Source organism: Ceratotherium simum, chromosome 16, assembly GCF_057802395.1.
Source record: "Ceratotherium simum simum isolate JZ-2026a chromosome 16, ASM5780239v1, whole genome shotgun sequence".
Taxonomy (NCBI): Eukaryota; Metazoa; Chordata; class Mammalia; order Perissodactyla; family Rhinocerotidae; genus Ceratotherium; species Ceratotherium simum.
Genome location: NC_141915.1, coordinates 49,435,876 through 49,461,750, shown reverse-complemented (window position 1 = coordinate 49,461,750; position 25,875 = coordinate 49,435,876). Strand labels below are relative to the sequence as shown.

Genomic DNA, 25,875 nt, shown 5'->3' with positions numbered 1-25,875 from the left:
AGCATCCTAGGCTCACCCTGATGAACATGGAGAAGACCACACACAATAATAATATAATCATAGCATTCCTAACATCAAACCATCTTTGCATTCCTGGAATAAAGCCCATGTGGTCATGGTGTATGATGTTTCGAATGTGCTAGTAGATTATTTTGCATAATATTTATGAATTTTTTACAATATTCATAAGTGAGATTAATCTGTTTTTGGAGGTATATCTTTTTTGGTTTTGGTATCGATGTTATACTAACCAAGGAATAGATTACTAAGTCAAAAGAAATGAATATTTTAAAAGTCTATAATATAGACTGCCAAAGGCTTTCAGGAAAGTGGTACCAATTTACATTCCCACCAATAGCATTTTAGAGTATTTATTCACTGCATCTTTGGCATTTGGTATTATTAATTAAAAATGATACTTAGTATTATTTAAAATAATTTGCTTACTCAGTACATGAAAAATAGTATCTTGTCTTAATTATTATTTCCTTGATTACTTGTGAGAATGAAGAGGTTTATTTAAGCCAACTGCATTTTTTCTGGTCATGTACTTTATTTTTTTTTTTTTTTACTGTGTCCCATAATGCATTCAATTTAGTTAAATTAATTGATAACTTTCAATTATTAATTTATTTAATCCTCACGATATTGAATCAGGAAACCACGTTCCACAGGGAATAACTGCTTTCTTTCCAATATGAACACTGATTAGAACAAGACTTGATTCTCAGCCCAGGGCTCTTCCACTGCACTCTGACATCTGACCCCTTTGCAACCTCAGCCACTCAGTACCCAACACCTAATGCCCATTGTTCACCCTCTGCCCTCCTCTCACAGACAGACTCTAAACAAAGGAAGCAAGAATGTGGACAGGGAGGCTCTGCCCCTTCACTCCAACTTCCTTGAGCCTCCTAATAAACAGAAAATACCTTTGTTTAAGAGCATTAAATGCTACTGAAATGTTAGTGTGGTGTAGAAAAAGCATCAGTAAGGTTAGTTGGAATATTAAAATAATTAGAGTGTAGTTATCTATAACCTAAGTTCAATATTACTGTCAAAAATGCACTCATTTAAAATGTATGTAGTCAGTATTATAATATTCAATAATTAAGTCATAGGACATATAGGAGAAAAGATGCTTTCTACACATTAAGAGTACCCTCATAGTCAGGTTAGTCATATAACAGCATGCAAGCTTGGACATCTTTAAGAGTGAAAGCAGTGGGAAAAATGCTGAATCATATAGGATACTGGGACAACAGGTGCAAACTGGGACTTTCCTGGGCAAACTGGGATGTACAGGCATCCTATTTATGGTAAATTATCATGATAGTGCCATAAATTATTTCTGTTGTTATTTGTAATCATTTTATCATTAATAATATATTAATGAAATATATATATACATATATATATATATATATATTTTTTTTTTTGGTGAGGAAGATTAGTCCTGAGTTAACATCTGTTGCCAATCCTCCTCTTTTCACTGAGGAAGATTGGCCCTGGGCGAACATCTGTGCCCATCTTCCTCTACTTATGAGACGCCTGCCACAGCATGGCTTGATAAGCAGTGTGTAGGTCCGCACCCAGGATCCAAACCTGCAAACCCTGAGCCACGGAAGCAGAGCACGTGAACTTAACCACTATGTCACCGGGCCAGCCCCGAAATATATATTTTTTCATTTTATTTTTTTTCAGTGTTATGAAAAAAAGATGCACTGTCCAATAAGACTCCTGTAGGTTTGGCCATGAAGCTAAGGATTAAAAGGATTGTACAATTATTAGTAGTAATCTTAAACACACACATACACACCAAAAACACCCACAGAAAACAAAATGAACACACGCGTAAATGCCTTTGGGCACAAATACCTGCCTACTTTACTTGCTCCTAATTCTCTCAGTTTGGATATCAATCTCTGAAGACAGAAAATAAACTGTTCTATTTTCAATAATTTCTAAAGTCAAATTATCATCATTTGTTGCACTGACCTAAGAGATTTTTCCTTTATTCTAGGTAGAAATGTTTTTACTTAAGAAAGTCCAAAAGGATACAACCAACAACTTCTGGTGAATGGCAGAACTTCCATTTATAATGGTGTGATTAGAATATTAGAAAGTTAGGCTAGAGAACGACAAGAGAGGATTAATCTTGTAAATTTTAAATGTTTACTTTAATAAAAACAATGATTCATTTATAATTCTAGATTTTATTTTCAAATAATCTTAACATAAAATATACTGCCTTTTAATTTTCTCCAAGTAAAACATAGTTCTCTAGCCCAGGAAAACTAGACTTTGAAGTTAAGCTATTGATTTGCTCTCTCAGATCGTTAGAAAATAAGAGTGCTCTTTAACATGCAGCAGAAGCAGAGGGAGAAACAGCAAAGAAACAGAGGAAGCCTTTCAGCAGGGAGCAGCCCATTTCCATCTATATCCCTGACTCCACATTGGCATTAAGCTTTGCAGTCTCACTCAGGTAGGGATGGTAAAATCTTGACAGTGTAAATATTCAAGCATGAATGATGACAGATACTCTGCTATTTTTGTTTAATAAGTAAACACCCCAGACATTATTCCAGTATTTATTTAGTGGAATCACTGCAAAACAGGTGCCTCATCTTAGAACCAGAAAAAGTAGGAGAGAGCTGGGGACTGGTGTAAAACAGAGACTAAGGAACAAACAATTCCTCTTGTTATACAACGAGACACACAAACCGATTTAAGCAAAATATTTGGTTTGGATTGATTTGTATACATTGCCAAAATGACAAAAAAAGAAGTCTTCGTTTTTATATAAGACATAGCCCCTTTCTCCATTCAAAGAAGGTTTACAATTGAGTTTCTTTGAAGATACTTTAAAATTCTAAACCTTAATATAAATGAACACCAATTCATCACATTCCAATTATGTACACACTCAAAGTTTTCCAAGTTGCCATTTATGCATGTTTTTCCTTTTGTAAATTAATTTATTTTCATGTTTAGAGGTATCATTATAGTCCATTACATTAAGCTGTGGCTTATACACCCAGAGGAAAATGCCAACTTGAAATTCATCAACATCGTGGAATACAGCAAAAATTACACTGGATGTTGTTTGTCAATCAATTTTTATAAGTCTGAACTGTTTGAGGATAATATTTAAGATTTTAAGGATATAAAACTTCATATTTTTAGCAAAGGAAAACGTCAGAAAAAAGATCAAAGTAAAAAGAACAGAATTGAGATTAGAAATCCATTTTAAGCCAAAATGACAACGTCTTCATAAGTTAATATTAATCCTTTAATTATAAATTTCAAAGGTTTAAGTAGTGTCCATGACCTTAGCTTTGAATAATTATGCCATATGGAGCTTTGCTTAAATTTGAAAAAGATGCCGAATTGTTGCTCAAAGCCTTTTAATGACTTCAGGCTGGCAGAATTCCAGTATAATCCTTCAGATACCATTACAATTATAGACCAGGAACCCAAGCTGGTAAATGTTATGTCAATTTCATAAGAGCTTTTTACTTAGTAGAGTAAAGTGTGGAAAATGTTTGATGTATATTTTTAAATATCAAATCGTGAAGCTTAAAACAACTACTCATACTGGAGAATTCATAAAGGAAAAGATGGACAGATTACATTAAATATAAATAAATTTTTTGTATGTGAGAAAATTAAAAGGCAAATACCAAAAATATTTGCCACAAAGACATGAGTTTTATCATCCTAAATATAAAATAAATTTATGTCAGGTGATGAGAAAAACATTGGGACACTAATGGAAGAGAAGCTGACAAAGGATATGAACAGGCAATTCTCAGAAAATGAATTATGAATAACAAATCCATCATAAACGTTCAATCTCACTGTTAAAAATGCAAATTAAAAACAAATGTTTTTCACCAAACAATTACCAAAAATTAAAGAGAAAGTATTAATTATCCTAAGGACTAGTTAGATAAAACAGATATTCTGTTCAGGAAAATATAAATTAGTACAACCCATCTGAAAAGTAATTTGATCCTGTAATTGTACTAGGATCTTAACCTAAGGGAAAAAAAATGGAAATGCTGACAAAAATTTACATATGAAAATGTTAATCTCTGCATCAAGTTAGACAATTTTTTAAAATTTTATTTTACTTTTTTGGTGAGTAAGATTAGCCCTGAGCTAACATCTGTTGCCAATCCTCCTCTTTTTGCTGAGGAAGATTGGCCCTGGGCTAACATCTGTGCCCATCTTCCTCCATTTTATATGTGGGACGCTGCCACAGCATGGCTTGATAAGCGGTGTGTAGGTCTGCACCTAGATCCAAACCTGTGAACCCCGGGCTACCAAAGCAGAGTGTGTGAACTTAACCACTACGCCACCAGATCGGCCCCTAGACAATTTTTTTTAAAAAGCTAAATGTTTAAAAATAAAGGAATACTACAATAAATTATGCTACATCCATAAAAATGGAATATCTTGAAACAATGAAAACTGTATTTTCAAATGACTTTGGAATAATCTTAGCATAACTTTTAAAAAAGCAAGACAACTATTTATTTAGTATGATCTCAATGAGCTAAGTTAATATAGCTATTTTACATACACATTAAATTATTACCATTGGTTATATCTGGGTGTTAGTAACAGGAAATTTTATACTTCTCTATTTTCCATATTTTCTAAAATACCTTCTATTTCAATAAAATTTATTTTTAAAATAGCTGAACAGATTTCTGAAACAATGGTAAATTTTAAAGATAAAAGTTTTAATCGAACTTCTGAAAATTACCCACTACCATCGCTTAGTAATGTTCTTCAATTTTTCAAAGGTTCATATTTTATGGACTTTGTTTCAATTTGGTTTGAAAAGACCTTAAAAGGCTAGAAAAGCAGCTTTCACTTTGCAAATGTCAATCACTGACTCTCTTGGATTCTCTATTTCAAGTATTTTGACCTTGTGGAGGTATTTCATGTTTCTCTTAACTCAAAGCCATTGACGATATCATCTAGGTCTAAATTGCTGCTGACAGAAACTCAGGTAGGATCTAGACTTAGGAATTCTTTTATAACCTTAACCTTGTAAGTGCTACTGAAACAACCCAGACCACAGGGAATGTTACATGTAGATTATTTATTATTCTGGTGGTATTTTCCTCTCCTCTTTGAACCTCCATTTTATACTTAATGATAGAAAATTATTTCTAAACCCCTTGATCCTGACTAGATTGTGAACTGCTAGCAAATATTTTAACTTTCGGATTTATTTAAACATGATAAAACATTAAAGATACAGTGAGAAGAATTCAAGTAACATGCACAATGACACAACATTCTAGCAGCAGAATTACCTACTGGCTTATTAGTGTTAATTCAAAATTTTATAGTAGTCTACCACTACTATATGTCTACCAATTTGTGTACAAAAAAATAAAACCATATCTGAAAAAATATTTATGCTATATGTTTAACTTATTAAGTAATATGGAGGAAATTACAGCACTAAAAAACAAATTAATACTTGAATATAAAGATATATCTTGTCCTACCCAAAGTATTTATAATGGGTTGAAATCAAATTTGGATGAATCAATAATCATTTTTTATTTATTCACGTTACCATTCACAGTGGCTATACTCAATTTCTCGGTTCATCATCATTCTTTTATTCGCTCACTTAACATTTACGAATGTCTACTTTGTACAAGGCATCACACATGATCCTGGAGCTTTAGAAATGATTATTTCACAAGGACTGCTTTCAGGGAACCCACAGTTCAGGTCCTCACTGCATTTGGAAATGCTAAACTCCTTTTACTAGTTAAGTAAAAACATTTATCAATTGGAAATACAAATTACTCTTCATATCAAGGTCCCAGCACTTGTATTATATCATACAGACTTTGGGGTTGACTATTTCCACCAACTCGGCAAAAACCAAACTCATGGTACTAAACACTAGCCCACATAATTCACTCGTCCTTTCCCAGACTCTCCCTCTGCCAAGTCCCTGCGTTCTGATTAACCTTCTCGGCACCTGTATCTATGTCAGCTAAAATTACCATGCTAAAATTCCATTTCTATCTTCTTGTATTACTTGTGTTCTCAGTTCAATTCAGGAGCATTCCTTCCACTCATGCTGCCATGCTCCCTCCTCTGCCTTCAGAACTCCAATTCTACCTCAGCAAATTCATTTACATCCTCTTCCTTTCAGCCCCATTCCAGCTATCTGCTCAGCCTGAAGCCTGGCTGTTTCATTCTTCTTGAAACTCCTCACTCTGAGCAGACTATTGTGACTCTTTACTAAGAATATAGATGACGGCCAATAAAAGTTCTTCTCAAGTCTTGTCAAAGAACTTCTTTATATCTTTACCAACCCTCTTCTTCCTTCCTTGCTCCTTGAAAGTCATGGCTCTTGTCATTCATTCACTTATGTAATACTAGGTAAGCACCTACCATGTGCTGAGTTTTCTAGGCACTAGCAGTATAGAAACAAACAAGATAGACAAAGTCCTGCTAATGGAGCTTAGGTCCTAGTGGGGGAAAAAGAAAAGAAACAAGTGAAAAAATAAAATGATAATTTCAGATAGTGAGATGATCTATGAAGACAAAGGGACAATGTAAGGTGGTGGAGGTAGGCAAGACTTTAGATAGAGAGCTCAGGGAAGGAACTCTGAGGAGTGCAGAGTGGTGAGGAGGAGGATGGCCATAAGAAAATCATGGGGAAGAACATTCTAGGCAGAGGGGTGGCAAGTGTAAAGACCTGGAGGCAGGAGAGAGAGAGGCATGTTCCAGGAACAGACCAATGTCTTACTTGGCTATAAGGATAGCCAAGGCATGAGGGTGGGCCAGTGCTGGTAACTTTCACTCACACCTTCATCTCTCAGATCATAAGCCATCAGTTATCTAGGGTTCTTTGCATCTTTAAGGCTCTTCCTCTCCATTAGTCCCTTCTCATGTATTTCAAGGCATTTTCAGCCTAAAAATATACTCTCCTTAACTCCTGTTGCTCTTAGGAAGTACACCTTCCTTTTAATATCAGATTTTCCAAAACAATAGAGTAGTCACTAATCTCCACTTCTTCACTACTCTCTCACTTATCTCATGCAACCAGGTTTCTGCCCACACTATCACTTTCAGTGCTCTGTCCAAGATCAATGACTTCTCAGTTTCAAATCCTGTGACCTTTCCTCCACCCTCATCCTTCCTGATTTTGTCACATTCTTGACAATCCTCCTTTCCAAATAGTCTCTTCCTTTATTTCCATGAAAATACATTCTTCTCACATTCCTCTTACCTTGATGACCCTTCTTTGAGTGTTTCCTCCCTGACCGCTTGAATGAAGTTCTTCCTTCATAGGTATTTGCTTGTTTTCCTTCTGTATTTCTCTCTTGAACAGGCCCTCACTGTGGGGGTTCCTATAGCTATCTTTTCCATTCCTCCCTTCTCTTATGATTATCTACAAATGACCCTCAATAACAAGTGAACACCACAGCTGGGTGCAGCAATGGCACTTCAAACTCAAAATGTTTATAACTGGGAGTGACATCAGCAACATGGTGAGCTGTTTCCTTTGTCTCTCCTCCTTTGAACTACAACTAAAAGGACATTCATTGATCAGCAGAGGATACCCCCACAGCACACCAGGATGCCTGAGAGACCCGCGCAGCCATACATCTGAAGGTGGATGGACTAGCCCCTGAGGAGGTGGTGGAGATAGGTGAGCACCCTCTGGCCCTCAGGCAGCCCAGCACACATGTGCGACTGCTTTCCCAGCTAGAGAATCATAGCACCAATCATAGCACCGCTGTGGCCCTGAGGGTGGGAGCGTGCCTTGGCGTAACTGCAGAAACAGGTGACAGCATCCCTGAACCCCCATGTGATCACTTTCCTGTCTGGTGGGAGAGTCCTCAGGGCCGTGCGGCCCACAGAGAGCAGCACAGGCTTGGACCCAGTGGGGAAGCCCTGCCCATCAAGCACAACAGCTGGTATGACCTAGGAGCAGACAGTGGCTGAGCTCCGAGTCCAGGCGAACCAAACGAGCTCCCAGCTTGTGTGAACGCCCATAGTACTGCTGTGGCCTGAAGAGGGGAGAGAGATTCTGCAGGACTGTGGGAGCAGGCAGCAGTAGCCCTGATACCCCATGTGATCATTCTCTCGTCTGGTGGGAGAGTCCACAATCCCACCGCGGTCCCAGGGAGCGGCTTTGGCTCAGTCCTAGAGGGGAGGTCCTGCCCACCAAGCACAACGGCTGGTGCGACATAGGAGCAGAGGGTGGCTGAGCTGTGAGCCAGGGTGAACAAGCTCCCAGCTGCCATGAACACCCATGGTACCAGTGTGGCCCTGCAGGGGGGAGCACAACTTCACAGGACTGTGGGAGCAGGCAGCAATAGCCCTGAGTCCCCATGTGATCACTCTCTCATCCAGTTGGAGAGGGCACAATCCCACCACAGTCCCAGGGAGTGGCGCTGGCTAGTCCCAGAGGGGAGGTCCAGCCCACCAAGCACAATGGCTGGTACAACCTAGGAGCAGACAGCGGTGTGAATCGAACAAGCTCCCGGCTGCCATGAACGCCCGTGGTACCACTGTGGCCCTGAAGTGGGGAGCACAACTCCATGGGTCTGTGGGAGCAAGGAGCAACAGCCCTGAGCCCCCTGCATGACTGCTTCCCCATTTGGTGGGAGAACCCACAGGGCCGCTGCGATACCAAGGAGTGGTCCAGACTTGCATAGGCACAGCTGACAGGGATCGTGCCAGTGGGCTCAGATCACACAGCTCCTGCCAACCCCCCCAAGTGGTGCAGGTGCAACATGCATCCAGATACTATCACTATGCACCAGCACAAATCCACTCCATCAAACGGTATAAAGAAATATATTAATACTCCAGACCAGAAGGAAAAAGACAAACACCCAGAAATCAATCCCGAAGGCACGGAAATCTACAATCTAAATGACAAAGAATTCAAGACAGCCATCATAAGAAAACTCAATGAGTTACAAGAGAATTCTGAAAGAGTTCAATGAAATCAGGAACCAAATTACTGAACAGAGGGAATTCTTCACAAAAGAGATCGAAACTATAAAGAAAAACCAATCAGAACTGTTGGAGATGAAAAACACAATGGATGAGATAAAGAAAAATCTGGAGTTCTTAAACAACAGAGCTGACAATATGGAGGATAGAATGAACAACCTAGAGGAAAGGAACACAGAAATGCTTCAGATGGGGGTGGAGAGACAACTTAGACTAAAAAGAAATGAAGAAATTCTCCGAGAAATCTCCGACTCAATTAGGAAATGCAACATAAGGATTATAGGTATTACAGTGGGAGAAGAGAGGGAAAAAGGAGCAGAGAGCTTGTTCAAAGAAATAATAACTGAGAGCTTCCTAAACCTGGAGAAGAAGCTGGAATTACATGTAAAAGAAGCCAACAGAACTCCTAATTACATCAATGTAAAAAGACCTTCTCCAAGGCACATATTAGTAAAATATTAGTAAAGCTGGCAAAAGTCAATGACAAAGAAAAAATACTAAGGGCAGCAAGACAAAAGAAAATAACCTACAAAGGAACTCCTATCAGGCTTTCAGTGGATTTCTCAGCAGAAACCTTACAGGCTAGGAGAGAGTGGAATGATATAGTCAAAGTTTTGAAAGACAAAAAATTTCAGCCAAGAATACTATATCCAGTGAAAATATCCTTCAGATATGATGGAGAAATAACAACTTTCCCAGATAAACAAAAGCTGACGGAGTTCACTGCCACAAGATCGCTCCTACAACATTTGAACAAGAAGGCCCTCATAAAAAAAGAAGAAAAAAAAAAGAAGTAAGGGTTTACAAAGCCTTGAGCAAGGAGAAAAATAGGTAGACAAAACCAGAAAATTTCAACTCTCTATCAGAACAGATTAGCAAACACTTAACTATAAGTATAAAGATAAAGGGAAGGAAAACATCGAAAATAAATATTATCACCTCATTTTAACCACAAATTCACAACACATAACAGAATAAGTTGTGACAACAACAACTTAGAAGGGGAAGAGGAAAGTGATGAAACCTGCTTAGACTAGGGGAACAAGAGGCTATCAGGGAATGGACTATCTCATCTACGAGATCTTTTATACAAACCTCACAGTAACCACTAAATGAAAAATCAGAACAAAGACGCAAATGATAAACAAAGAGACAACCGAGAAACTCATCACAGCAAGCCACGAAACTGAATTGGCAGTCCAAAATACAAGGGACGAGAAACAAGGGAAATAAAGAACAACTGAAAAACAAGCCATAAAATGGCAGCATTAAGCCTTCATCTATCAATAATCACTCTAAATGTAAACGGATTGAATTCTCCAATCAAAAGACACAGAGTGGCTGGATGAATTAAAAAACAAGACCCAACAATATGCTGCCTCCAGGAAACACGTCTCACTTCTAAAGACAAACATAGGCTTAGAGTGAAGGGATGGAAGATGATACTCCAAGCTAATAGCAAACAAAAGAAAGCAGGTGTTGTCAAACTTATATCAGATAAAGTTGACTTCAAGATAAAAAAAAAAATGAGAGACAAATATGGGCAGTATATAATGATAAAAAGGACACTCCACCAAGAGGACATAACACTTGTAAATATATATGCACCCAACACAGGAGCACCAAAGTACACAAGGCAACTATTAACAAACCTAAAAGGACATATTAACAACAACACAATAATAGTAGGGGACCTTAACACCCATTTACATCAATGGATAGATCATCCAGACAGAAAGTCAATAAGGAAATAGTAGACTTAAACAAAAAACTAGACCAGATGGACTTAATAGATATATACAGAGAGCACTCTATCCAAACACACCAGAATACACATTCTTCTCAAGCGCATATGGAACATTCTCAAGGATAGACCACATGCTGGGAGACAAGGCAAGCTTCTATAAGTTTAAGAAGACTGAAATAATAACAAGCATCTTTTCCGACCTTAATGCTATGAAACTAGGAATCAACTACAAGAAAAAAACTGGGAATGTGAGAAATATGTGGAGACTAAACAACATGCTACTGAACAACCAATGGATCACTGAAGAAATTAAAGGAGAAATCAAAAAATACCTGGAGACAAATGAAAATGAAAATACACCATACCAATTCACATGGGATGCAGCAAAAGTGGTCCTGAGAGGGAAATTCATAGCAATACAGGCCCACATTAACAAACAAGAACAATTTCAAATATGCAATCTTAAACCACACCTAAAAGAATTAGAAAAAGAAGAACAAGCAAGCCCAAAGTCAGAAGAAGGAGGGAAATAATAAAAATTAGAGCAGAAATAAATGAATTTGAAACCAAAAAAAAAACAGTAGAAAGGATCAATGAAACAAAGAGTTGGTTCTTTTAGAAGATAAACAAAATTGACAAACCCTTAGCCAGACTCACTAAGAAAAAAAGACAGAAGACTCAAACAAATAAAATTAGAAATGAAAGAGGAGAAATTACAATGGATACCACAGAAATACAAAGGATTATAAGAGAATACTATGAAAAACTATATGCTAACAAATTGGACAATCTAGAAGAAATGGATAAATTCTGAGACTCATACAACCTCACAAAACTGAATCAAGAAGAAATAGAGAATCTGAATAGACCAATCACAAGTAAAGAGATTGAAACAGTAATCAAAAACCTCCCAAAAAAATAAAGGTCCAGGACTTCTCTGGAGAATTCTACCAAACATTCAAAGAAGATTTTTTTTTTTTTTTGTGAGGAAGATCAGCCCTGAGCTAACATCCATGCTAATCCTCCTCTTTTTGCTGAGGAAGACCGGCTCTGAGCTAACATCTATTGCCAATCCTCCTCCTTTTTTTTCCCCAAAGCCCCAGTAGAATGTTGTATGTCATAGTTGCACGTCCTTCTACTTGCTGTATGTGGGACGCGGCCTCAGCATGGCCAGAGAAGAGGTGCCTTGGTGTGCGCCTGGGATCCGAACCCAGGCTGCCAGTAGCGGAGTGTGCACACTTAACCGCTAAGCCACGGGGCCAGCCCATCAAAGAAGATTTAATACCTATCCTTCTCAAATTATTCCTTAAGATAAAGTAAGATGGAACACTTCCTAACACATATTACGAGGCCATGATCACCCTGACACTAAAGCCAGACAAGGAAAATACAAAGAAGGAAAATTACAGGCCAATATTGCTGAGGAACATAGATGCAAAAATCCTCAACAAAATATTGGCAAACTGAATATAGCAATACATTAAAAAGATCATACACCATTATCAAGTGGGATTTATACTAGGGACACAGGGATGGTTCAACATCCGCAAATCAATCAATGTGATACACCACATTAAAAAATGAGGAATAAAAACAACATGATCATCTCAATATACGCAGAGAAAGCATTTGACAAGATCCAACATCCACTAATGATAAAAACTCTCAATAAAATGGGTATAGAAGGAAATTACCTCAACATAATAAAGGCCATACATGACAAACACAGCCAACATCATACTCAACGGGGAAAAACTGAAAGCCATCCCTCTGAAAACAGGAACAAGATAAGGGTGCCCACTCTTGCCACTCTTATTCAACATAGTACTGTTGGTTTTGGCCAGAGCAATTAGGCAAGAAAAAGGAACAAAAGGAATCCAAATTGGCAATGAAGAAGTGAAACTCTTGCTGTTCGCAGACATGATTTTATATACAGAAAACCCTCAAGAATCCATTGGAAAACTATTAGAAATAATCGACAACTAGAGCAAAGTTGCAGGGTACAAAAGCAACTTACAAAAATCAGTTTCATTTCTATACTCTAATAACAAACAAACAGAAAGAGAATACAATCCCATTTACAACCACAACAAAAAGAATAAACTATCTAGGAATAAATTTAACCAAGGAGGTGAAAGATGTATACAATTAAAATTATAAAACATTACTGAAAGAAATCAATGATCACATAAAGAAATGGAAAGATATTGCATGAACATGGATTGGAAGAATAAACATAGTTAAAATCCATACCACCTACAGCAATCTACAGATTCAATGCAATCCCAATCAGAATCCCAATGACATTCTCCATAGAAATAGAACAAAGAATCTTAAAACTCATACCGGGCAACAAAAGACCCTGAACAGTTAAAGCAATTCTGAAAAAAAAGAACAAAGCTGGAGGCATCACAATCCCTGACTTCAAAATACACTACAAAGCGATAGTAATCAAAACAGCATGGTACAGGTACAAAAACAGACACACAGATAAATGGAACAGAATTAAAAGCCCAGAAATAAAACCAAACATCTACAGACAGCTAATCTTCAACAAAGGAGCTAAGAACATACAATGGAGAAAGGAAAGCCTCTTTGATAAATGGTGCTGGGAAAACTGGACAGCCACATGCAAAAGAATGAAAAGTAGACCATTATCTTTCACCATACACAAAAATCAACTCAAAATGGATCAAAGACTTGAAGGTAAGACCTGAAACCATAAAAATCCTAGAAGAAAATATAGGCAGTAGACTCTTTGATATCGGTCTTAGAGGGACCTTTTTGAATTCCATATCTACTCCGACAATGGAAACAAAAGAAAAAAGAAACAAGCGGGACTTCATCAGACTAAAGAGCTTCTGCAAGGCAAAGGAAACCAGGACCAAAATGAAAAGACAAACCACCAGCTGGAGAAAATATCTGCAAATCATATATCTGACAAGCAGTTAATCTCCATAATATATAAAGAACTCACACCACTGAAAACCAAAAAAACAAAAAACTCAATCAAAAAATGGGCAGAGGATATGAATAGACATTTTTCCAAGGAAGATATACAGATGGCCAATAGGCACATGAAAAGATGTTCAACATCACTAATCATCAGGGAAATGCAAATCAAAACTACACTAAATCACCTTACACTCGTTAGAATGGCTATTATCACCAAGACAAAAAATAAAAAATGTGGAGGAAAGGGAACCCTCATTCACTGCTGGTGGGAATGCAAACTGGTGCAGCCTCAATGGAAAACTGTATGGAGATTCCTCAAAAATTAAAAATAGAAATACTATATGACCCAGCTATCCCACTACTGGGTATGTATTCAAAGAACTTGAAATTAACAATCAAAAGAGACCCATGCACCCGTATGTTCACTGCAGCATTATTCACTATAGCCAAGAAGTGGAAGCAACCGAAGTGTCCATAAACTGATGATTGGATAAAGAAGGTGTGGCATATATATACAGTGGAATACTACTCAGCCATAAAAAAAGACAAAATCATCCCATTTGCAACAACATGAATGGACCTGGAGAGTATTATGCTAAGTGAAATAAGCCAGACAGAGAAAGACAAACACTGTATGATTTCACTCATATGTGGAAGAACAACTAACACACCAACAGAGAGAACAGTTTGGTGGTAACCAGGGGGAAGTGGGTTAGGGGGTGGGCACAAGGGGTGAAGGGGCTCATTTATATGGTGACTGACAAATAATAACGTACAACTGAAATTTCACAATGTTATAAACTATTATGACATCAATAAAAAAATGCTCATAACTGAATTCATCTTCTTCCTCCCCAAAACCAGAAACTTCTCCTACAGTCCCAATTAATTAAGGGTTGAATTCATACTTAACAAGTCTAATCAATGCCCTCTCTTCTCAAACATGTCTCTCCTGGCCCATTGTTACTGGGCCATCTCACCACCTTCATGCAACTCCAATGCACCCTCAGGGACCTCTCGCCTGGATCAATCCAGTCCCACCAACTGCTTCTACTGCTATGGCATCTTGCCAACACTGATAGAAAGATTTTCCTAATAATCACTTGAATCTTGACACTTCATTGCTTAAAAATCTTCAATAGCTTCTCACTGTTTACCCAATGGAGCTAAAATACTTATCACAGCTTTGGAGCCTTGAGTGATCCCTAGCTATCTTTTAGCCCGATCACTAACCACTCCCTTTGATTAACCTCTATGCCATGTAAAAGGGTTTGTTTGCTCTTGCTGCTATTATTCCTCTGGCATAGAATGCCATCTTACATATCTACTAGTCAGCATCCTACATATTGCTTATGTCTACTTCAAGTGACATTTCCAGTTAATTTTCCCTGATTTCTCTAACAGAATATAATTTTCCTCAATTCAAACTCTACCTTGCATTACACTTATCTGTGTGTATGTGCCTTGCAGTCACTATTATTTTATAATCTCTTTGAGGACAGTGCCTTTTTTTTTTCTTTCTTTCTTCTTTGTATCCCCACAGTGCCTGGGATAATGCCTTTCTGGGATATAGAAAATCTTCCAGACATGTTAGCTAAATGAAGTACCAATGGTTTCCAATACTGTTTTTTTTTAATTATCTGTAACCTGTCAAATAGTTAGTAACACAAATAAATCTATACTTCAAAAAGCTCATCTCCTACTAAAAGGAAATATTTGAAATGTGAATACATAATGCAAGAAAATTAAGGCCTAAATTCTATGCTGTATAAGTCTGGCTTTGGTATGTCTACTTTTATCAAATTGAGGTGCACTGATATCTGTGCCATTTAAGAACATTTACTCAGAAATACTTTGAACTGTTGGCAGACATGACTGAAGCTAAGGTGAGGGACGTGAGAGTTACCTGAAAAGATAAGTGCAACACCACTTTCACTCTCCATTAGTCTCCTTTTATCTGCTACTGTCAGAGGGCTAAACTATCCCGTATAAGGAAATTTCTCTAAGTCTTGACACTTTGACTATTTTAGCATCAAAACATTATTACTCTGTACTGCTTTGATGGAATTATCACTAACATCCTCACTTGGATGTGTAAAAGGCATCTCAACTGGAACGTGTCCCAAATGGCCCAACCTGCTGCTCTTGTCCTCTTGCAGCAAAGGGGAACTCCAACTGTTTACCGGCTCCAGCTCCTCACCTTGGAATCACTCTTGACTGCTGGCTCCCGTGCTCTCTCTCTCTTTTTCTCTCTTTCTCTCTCCCTCTCCACATCTGAACCAACAGCAAATCTTGTCAGCTCTACCTTCAGAACATAACCCAAATCTGATCAGTCTTTACTACCTTCACTGCTGCTGCCCAGGCCCAAGCCTCTTATATCTTCTCTAAATTACTGCAATAGCCTTTTAACTAGTGTCCCTACTTCCTTCTTTCCCCTCAACGCAGTCTATTCTCAGCATGCACAGTCAGAGAGATCCTACGCAAATGTGAGCCAGGTCATGTCACTCCTCTGCTCAAAACCCACCGAGCCTCTTCCACTCATGGAGAGTCAAAGTGAAGCCCTTTCAACAGCCACACAGACCCATGGGACCTGTGTCCATCCCCCGAGCTTTCTTCCCCGACCTCATCACCTCCTCCTGCTCCTCCTCGGCTATCATCTCCAGCCACACTGGCCACGCTGCTGTTCCTCCAAGAGGCAAGGCTCACTCCTGCCTCTTTAGAGCCTTCTCCCTATTTATTTCTGGGTTCAGAGCTACACTGCCAAGGGCAAAGTCTGCTGAAATCTGACTCTCAGATAAATTAAGGTACTATAAAGTAAGCACCTTAGGATCATGATCCATGCAAAATCAGTGGAGTAGCGCCTAGAATGGTGTTGTATCCTCTATGAAGGCTTAGCGTTTAAAGGAGAGGTAGAAAAATTAAACAGAATTAGAAGATCCTTAAATCACCCTTTTCAAGTTTCTTGATCCCAAGATATAGACTGGTCTTAAGGAACTCAAGGGGCAACTTACAGTTGTTATGATGAATAGCAATTCACATTTACTACCTGATTAAAATATTTACATTTTTCCAGAACATCAAAAGGATTAATATTTGCAATTGTACCTGGAATATAAGTCAACCCAAAATGTGGGTTGACACATTATTGGATTAACACTATATTAACATTTATTTCAAAAGTATATAATTCTAAAGAAACTTTTCTTAATCTGAAATATCGATCTGGGAAAATATGTCACCATTTACGTTACACTGTTATAAAAAACTGTAAAATCTAGAAATGACTATTAGACAACCTAGGAAAGACCTGAAACCTGGTCTTAACCTAAGAAAACTTAGGGTGACAGCCCAAGTATTCCTAATCAGTATAATATTTCACAACATTATAACACTGTTTTATCACGAAGTGTATTTATTACTATCGAATGGGATATTCCATACAACGCCTTCCATGAAAGTCAAGGGAAAAGTTAGGAAACCTAACTCTCTAGATTATTTTAGTGGTATTTAGATATACACCAAGATACTTACACTGCTCATTTGAATAGTTTATAAATTTGAAGAGTAATTCTAGGTCTACCACCTTTTAAAGATTAAACATAAGGCAGCAGTGGATTTCAAGCATGGGTTCAACTGTCTGCAAAAAGTCCAGTTAGATAGCTTACCTTTTCCAATGCTAACTCTGTCTCAGCAGCATGAGTCTTTTTCAGCTCTGTTTTCATCTTTTCTGATTCAGCCTTCAGTTTGTTGACAGCAGCCTCATGGTCCCTTGCAGCCCTTTGTTTCTCCTCTTCACGAAGAAGACCGAGCTCTACCAGCTGCTGCTTCCTCTGTGAGTTCACATTAACCAGCTCTTCTCTCAACTTGTGCACTTGGGCCTCCATGTCAGCAATAACCTTGTTTTTAAAAATGGAAAAATGGGCAGAGGACATGAATAAGAAAGTCATAAAAGAAGAACTGCAAAAGGCTAACAAACTTACAACAACAGTTCACTCCTTTCTTCCCTCTTTCCTTCCTTCTTTCTTTCTTTCCTACCTTCCTTCCCTCACTTTCCAATCCCACGCATTCCCTCCTAGCTCAGACGTAAGCATTACCTAGAACATTTTACCATATACAACATATTTAGTTTTTCTTACTTCAAATATGTACGTAAATGGAATATTACACGTATTCTTCTGCAACTTGCTTTTTTCAAAATATTCAACACTATGTTCCTGAGATTTATCTAGTACTTGCTATTGTATTTTTGTTTTATTTCATTGATTTCTGTTCTTATTTTTATGTCCTTCATTCTACAGTTTGGGTTTATTTTATATTCCTTCTTATAATTTCTTATTTTGGATATTTAACTCATTTATTTTTATCCTTTCTTCTTCTCTGATTTATAAACTTAAGACTATAAATACCCCTCTAAGTATTGCTTAAGTTTAATCTCTTAGGTTTACATATATGGTATCTTCATTATCATTTAGTTCAAAACATTTTTTAACTTCCATTATTATTTTTCTCTTTGGCTTATGAACTATTTAGAAGTATGTGTCTTAATTCTTGGGGTATACTAGATTCCTAGGGCTGCCATAACAAAGTACCACAAACTGGGTGGCTTAAGACAACAGACATTCATATTCTTACAGTTCTAGAAGCTAGAAGTCTGAAATCAAGGTGTTGGCAGGGTTGGTTCCTTCTGAAGGCTCTGAGAGAGATCTGATCCATGCCTCTCTCCCAGCTTCTGGTGTTTGCTGGCAATCCTCGGCATTCCTTGGTCTATAGACACATCACTCCAATCTCTGCCTCCATCTTTATGTGGCTTTCTTTGTATGTCTGCTGTCTCTGTGTCGAAATTTCCCTCTTCTTATAAGGACACTGTTCACCTCGGATAGAGGGCCCACCCAAATCAAGCATGATCTAATTTTAACTTTATTACACCTTCAAAGACCCTACTTCCAAGTTCACATTCACAGGTTCTGGGTGGATATGAAATTTTGAGGGGGACACCAATTTACGACATGGAGTTTAATGGTTGTCTTTTTGTTATTCACTTCTTATAGCCAGAGAATGTAGTCCATATTACATTAATTCTCTGAAAATTGTGTGATTGCTTGATGGCCAGTTACACAGTCAATTTTTAAAAAGCTTCATGAACGATTGCTAAGAAATATGTATTCTATAATTTCTGCAGTTGTTGGGTGCTGTGTTCCATACAAATCCACTAGATCAAACTTGTTTATTATGTTGTTGAAATCTTCTATATCTTACTGATTTTCTTCTTTACTTGAGCTATTGATTACTTAAAGACGTGTGTTAAAATCTCCCACTATAATGGTAGGTTTGTCTAATTCTCTTTGTAGTCCTGCTAAATTTTCCTTTACATATTTTGAGGTTTTAAGGTCCATTAAGTTCTTTTTTTTTTTTTTTTTGTGAGGAAGATCAGCTCTGAGCTAACATCCGTGCTAATCCTCCTCATTTTGCTGAGGAAGACCGGCTCTGAGCTAACGTCTATTGCCAATCCTCCTCCTTTTATTCCCCCCAAAGCCCCAGTCATAGTTGTATGTCATAGTCGCACATCCTTCTAGTTGCTGTATGTGGGACATGGCCTCAGCATGGCCGGAGAAGCGATGCATCAGTGTGCGCCTGGGATCCAAACGCAGGCCGCCAGTAGCGGAGCGCGTGCACTTAACCGCTAAGCCACAAGGGCGGCCCCCATTAAGTTCCATATCTTACTGTCATCTGGCTTTTTGTTTCCAAATAGTGATCCTCATCCTCTTTTTCTCTAGTCTTGATTTTGCCTTAAAGTCACTTTTGTCTGAGATTAACAGATATTAGTAGCTGCTTTTCGGGGGGGAGATAGCATTTTGTTCGGTATATTTTTACCCATTTTTTTACTTTAAACTTTTTGCATTCTCATGTTGTAGATATCTATCTTATAAATAGCACATATATTTTGAGTTTTCTTTTAAAAATCTAATCAACCTTTGTCTTTTAAATGGAGCCTTTAGTCCAATTTAGTCCACTAATTTGTATATGTTAACATATTTGCCTTTATCTTTTCTCTTATTTTGTGCTATTTGCCCTACCTTTTGTAAATTTTGTTTTTCTCCCTTTTTTTGCCTTCTCTTTTATTTTAAATGAATAAATTTCTTCCTCCTTCAACTTCCTTCTCTTCCTGGTTTGGAAGTGACACACTATATTTTCTCTTAGTGGTAACAGTAAAAGGCCTTAACACCCATGCTTCACTTATCAAAATTTAAAGGTAATTATTTTGATATTCTCCTAAACAATAAAAGAAACTTAGAACATTTTAAGTCCTGTTGCAGTCTTCCATATTTATATGCTACACTTGTTATTTTCAATTTATTTTGTTTTTCTCAACTCAATACTGCTAATTATTTTATTCGGTGAGGAGGTGCTTAAAACTATCCATTTATTTCCCTCTCTTGTTTGGTTACTTCTTCTCACAACTCTGACCTCCCAATACAACCATTTTCCTTTAGCCCCAAGTTCATCCTTTAAGTTCTTTTAAAGAAGTTTAGCAGCAAGCACTCTCAGTTTTTACTAATCTGAAAATATTTTTATGGGTGTTGTTGAGAAGTCAGCTGTTACTCATTTGAAGATCATTTGTTTTTAGCTCTCTGGCTGCTTTTAAGATCTTCTCCGTGTCTTTTGTGTTCTTCAGAGTTTTTTGATTTCTGTAAGTGTAGACATGTTTTTATTTACTCTGACTGGGACATGTCACTCCTCCAAATCTGTCTGATAAGTACTGCAGAATTCTCAGGCATAACCTATTCATGTAATGTCTCTGTTCCATTCTCTCTCCACTCTTCATGGAACTCATTTAGATGTATGTTAAATTTTTCCATTCTTTCATTTCATTTAACCTCTTATATTTTTCATCTCCTTTCCTCTCTCCTACATTCTTCATATTTTCTTCTGTGTCTAATCTGCTCTCAAATCCATCCAAATTCTTAATCTCAATTGTTTTGTTTTTATTTTTAGAAATTTTATTCTTTTTCAAATATGTTTGGTAATTTTTAAACTCTCTTGCTATTTTACTATTTTAAATTCCTCTAAAATCTTTAAATATACATATTAAATATGACTATTTCTATTCTGTGGCTGATAATTCCAGTATCTCACATCTTTGCAGGTCTCGTTTTGCTATGAAAATTTCTGAAGGCTCTGGTTCATGGCACTTTGCTTTTTCTAACGTTGTTTTCTATTGTTCTTTTTTAATGTGAGCTCATATTTCTGAACGTTATCTGTTGAATGTGAAAGTGGGTTATCTAGCAATCATGTGACTCTGATAGACACCTGAAGATATCAGCATCTCTGGAGAACTTTAAAATAAGTTCCCCACCTCAAGTTTTTCAGAATACTCTAATAGAGGATAAGACATCAGATCCTCATGAGAACTGGCTCTTAGTTATGAATTTTCAGGGGCAACCGCCCACTCAATGCTAAGATTTGAAACAGGTCATTTTCCCGTTTCTAGTTCACTGGTTTTTAATTCACCCATACACTGTGGGTATGGCCCTTTGGTGTCCTAGCTTTATGCATGGTGCTATTCTAATAGATTACTCACCTAGAGCAGGCCATAAACTTTGTTTTTTTTCCCCCGGGGCTCCATAAGAGCCAAAAACCTGAAGTTCAAGTCCACTCAGTTTTAGAAAAGGTCCCTCAAGGTGAGAGCTGCCTTCAGTGCTCTGCTTACATCCTGGGTTTCTGTTTTCATTTAGATTTTGATCTCTGAGTATCCTAACCAACTTAAAAGCTCACAAATACACTCAAAAAGATGTTCTTTAAAAAAAAATTTTAGGGGCCGGCCCAGTGGCGTAGCAGTTAAGTTTGCGTGCTCCACTTCGGCAGCCCAGGGTTTGCAGGTTCAGATCCCGGGCGTGGAGCGACGCGTCGCTTGTCAAGCCATGCTATGGCAGCGTCCCATACAGAGTAGAAGAAGATGGGCACAGATGTTAGCCCAGGGCCAATCTTTCTCAGCAAAAAAGAGGATTGGCAACAGATGGTAGCTCAGGGCTAATCTTTCTCACAAACACAAAAAATTTTATCTAACCTTTTCAGTTGTTTTCAGATGGAAAGTTGATCAGATAACCTAGTCGGCCATGCTACCAGATGAATAGCTAGTTCCGGCTAAAGGAACCTCTTACTATTATTATCAATGCATTAGCTATGAATGAAACATTGTCTAAAACACAATGGTAACTATTTAATGCATGATGTACTTTCAACAAGCACTGCATAAACCAACATTTCCGTGATTGGAAACCAGAAAATCCAAAAGTGACAATAATGGTTAGTGGCAATAAACTAACATTAGGATACTAGGAACAGGGCTACAAAGCTAGATGATGAAAAGCTGCTTTAATAATCAAAATACCTACAATAAGTAATTACCTCATTTTCAATAAAAATCCTGTACCCATTCTATTTTAATTGTTAACAATTTTATTATAATTTCTACATGATAAATAATAATTGCTAGCATTTTGACTATTTACTTTGCACCAGGCATCTCATGTAGATTATCTTCTTTAATGTTTGCAACAACCCAATATTATTAATATACAAAGTTTTCCCTTATTTTGGATTATGGTCAGTACATACTGGTTCAACTATTGACCCTGCTCCCTCCCTACACTAGAATGGAAGAGACATATTACAGATGGTTGGTCAAACACATTTACATTGGAAGAGGAGAAAGGGCTTGATAATAACAAATCTGAGCCCCAGGGGCTAGAGTATCATGATAAGAGTGCTCCATTTTTATCCTGCCTCTCTATGAAACCTGACTTGAAATAGATAGCCCCAGAGGACTATATAAGAGAAATGTGTAATAAATATACTTTATAGAAAAGGTCAATTCTCATAAATCTGTAGTAGAAAAGATCAGTCTTTTTCCTCAATAAAGGTATGCAATGTTTTAAAGTTTATTTGCTTCTCTGCTTCATACATGTATTGGTATCTGTTTACTGATAAAGAGTTGTAAACCAATTATCCTGAAAACAAAGTCTTTTGCCTTCTGCTCCTTGTTTTATAATGATTTCTCCCCGTTGAACTTGATACTTCAGCATAGTAAGAGGAGATGGTCAATATAATCATGTTCTGAAATAGATGAGAAATCTTCTAAGAGTGGAGAGACTTAGGCAGTGACAACAGTTATGTTTCTAGGCAGCAAAACATTCTTTTAAAAAAAGCTCAGTGAGGAGCCAGCCTGGTAGCGTAGTGGTTAAGTTCATGTGCTCCGCTTTGGTGGCCCGCGGTCCACAGGTTCAGATCCCGGACGCAGACCTATGTGCCACTCATCAAACCATGCTGTGGTAGCGTCCCATGTACAAAATAGAGGAAGATGGGCACGGATGTTAGCTCAGGGCCAATCTTCCTCAGGAAAAAAAAAGCTCAGAGATATCAAGATGGCAGAGTAGGATGGGCTGCTGACTCTATTTCCCAAAATCAGCCACAGAGAAACCACAGGAAGCAGGAATCTGAGCTATCAATGATGACGACAACAACAACAATAAAAACGATAAGACACAATCAGAGGAGCTCCTGGGCAGAACAAAGGCTCTCCTGAACCAGAGACTATGTGTGGGGTGGGCAAGGGGTTACAGCCTAGGACACAACCAGGAAACTGTTGTAAGAAGAGGAGACAGAAGAATGCTTTACTTTCTGCTCTTGCTTCTCTCTTTTGCTGCCATGAGACAATCTCACCTGTCCTATTGCCATGCTGGAAACAAGAACCCAACACGGTGTTGCTATGAGTCAGGTCATACCAAGGCAAGTGAAAGCCTTGCTGGGGTGAGGCGCTGAAGAGGACAGGTACCGACTCATCAGAACTTCTGGGGCATTCACTCTTCCACACTCCCCCTCCAAACTTCCAGGACTAATGACGTTTAACCTTAGAAGACTGCCTCCTCCCGTTGCCATTTGTCTCCAAGAGGTTCGATAAGTTCCTGACGGAGAAGCTGTGAGAGGGACTGGTGCAGCGATGGAGCGCTCTGTCTCGGGGTTCAGAACCTCCTCCTTTCATAAGCTCATCCAGTAGGTCAAGGACTAAGGCCTGGCTTTTGCTTTTCCCAGTAGATGTTACCACTTAAGACTATCTGATAGTCCCAGGGGAATACCAGCTCACTAGCCAAACTAATTATACCTGACAACTAAACGACAAATGTTATCCGAAGCAGTATAACTGGGACAGATAGATCAATAATTTTTTAAAAGAATAATAAGTATATACATAATAAATATACTGAAAAGGGTAAGCAAAGAAATCAGAGACATGAAGCAAGAATCAGAAATCATAAAAGAAGGAAAAAGTGGAAATGATGGGAGAAAGAGCAGGGTAGGGTCGCTACAGTCAAAGAACAGAATTGTAAACTGTAAAGGATGGTCAGAATGAAGAACTCTCCCAGAAGGCAGCAAGAAAAGATAATAAGATAGGAAATATAAGAGAAAAATTGCGAGTTGTGGACAGAAGAAATGACAATATGGAGAAAATGGAGTGCTATGGTCTGAATGTTTGTGTCCCCTCAAAATCCATATGTTGAAACCTTACGCCCAAGGTGATGGTATTAGGAGATGGGACCTTTAGGGGGTGATTAATGTCTGTATCAAATGGAATTAGTGCCTTTATAAAAGAGACCCAGAGAGCTCCCTTGCCCCTTCCACCATGTGAGGACACAGGGAGAAGGTGACAGCTATGAACCAGGAAGAGGGCTCTCATCAGAATGCAACCATGCTGGTGCCTTGATCTTGGACTTTCAGCCTCCAGAACTGGGACAGACAAATTTCTGTTGTTTATAATCCACCCAGTCTGTGGTATTCTGTTACAGCAACCTGAACAGACTAAGACATGGAATCTGAGAAAAACAGATAAGGAAAGATTTTATCCAAGTTCAATCTGATCTGAAAGCCTTTGCTTTTTATCACATACTATACTGTGTCAAAGCAGTAAGAATTTCTCATAAAGAATGATATTTATTGTGTTTTATTAATTTATTCTTATTGTGTACCTGTAACCCCTAATTTTCACTATGATTAGTACAAAGTTAACATCCAAAAGTCACAAGGTCACAGTGTCTTTATAAAAAATAAAAGATGAACAAAAAAATGTTAGTTTTCCAAAAACACTGATACCACTCCAAACTGAATTTCAATCTTTGTCAATGTACATAAAAATATTTTTAAATGGTATAATCACTGTGTAGATACTTTTATACCTTTTTGCACACCTAATTTTACATCTTCATTCCCATTTATTAGTGTATTTGTCACTTTTAGTGGCTCTTTGGTATTTCATCATCACAGTATATCATAATTTACTTAATCATATATGATATTTGTCTTATTTCCAATTATTCATTACTATATACAAGACATTTGTGAATAAATTACAATGATATTTTGCTTTTAGGTTATGTTATCAAAATTATTTGATCAAAAGATAAGAATAACTTTTTAACTTTTTTTTCCAAATTGCCCTGCAGGAACACCGAATCTATTTCCAGGGTGAACAATGTATACATGTACCTGTTTCTCCACACCCTTGCCAGTGCTGCACTTCACCATTTTGTGTATTTTATTAGTAGACTAGGTATATGATGGTAACTTAGGGGAAGGCATTTTAAATTGCTAGCAACATTGATATGCACTGGCTTTATTCCAATGGTGATTTTCAAATAGAAAAACTATACAGACAAATGTATCAACTAATTAGGGAAGAAATAAACATTAAATGAAAGACCTAAATGCTGAAGGCTTCACTTCAGTATTTAATATTTTAATCATTAGCATGTCCTGATAACTACAGTGATGAAAATGCCAAGGTCAATCTGGAATAGATGTGTTCATTTTTCTTTAATATTATAAATAGTGAGCTATAAAACTTCATCTATGTGACCAATATAAAAGAGCAGAATTACAAAAAAATTCACAAATTAATAAAGGTTGTGTCTATTAGAGATATACTATAAGGACAACTTTTAATCAAGTTGACTTTCAATTAACAGTTAAAAACATATAGACCAGAAAATGTGAAAGCAACCTAAATGTCCATTGATGGATAAATAGATAAGCAAAATGTGGTTTATATGTACAATGGAATATTATTTAGCCTTAAAAAGGAAGGAAATTCTGCAATATGCTACAAC

At 37.5% G+C, this 25,875-nt stretch overlaps 1 protein-coding gene across 4 annotated transcripts in view; it reads right to left on the bottom strand.

The window, feature by feature from the left end:
• Window positions 1-25,875, bottom strand: part of CEP112 (centrosomal protein 112) — a 449,689-nt gene that overhangs the window by 147,507 nt on the left and 276,307 nt on the right. For all 4 annotated transcript variants that reach the window (XM_087441468.1, XM_087441471.1, XM_087441469.1 and 1 more), the window contains one exon: window positions 17,383-17,613. In XM_087441468.1, the coding sequence (XP_087297594.1) occupies window positions 17,383-17,613 (231 nt within the window). The remainder of the gene's footprint in view (window positions 1-17,382; window positions 17,614-25,875) is intronic.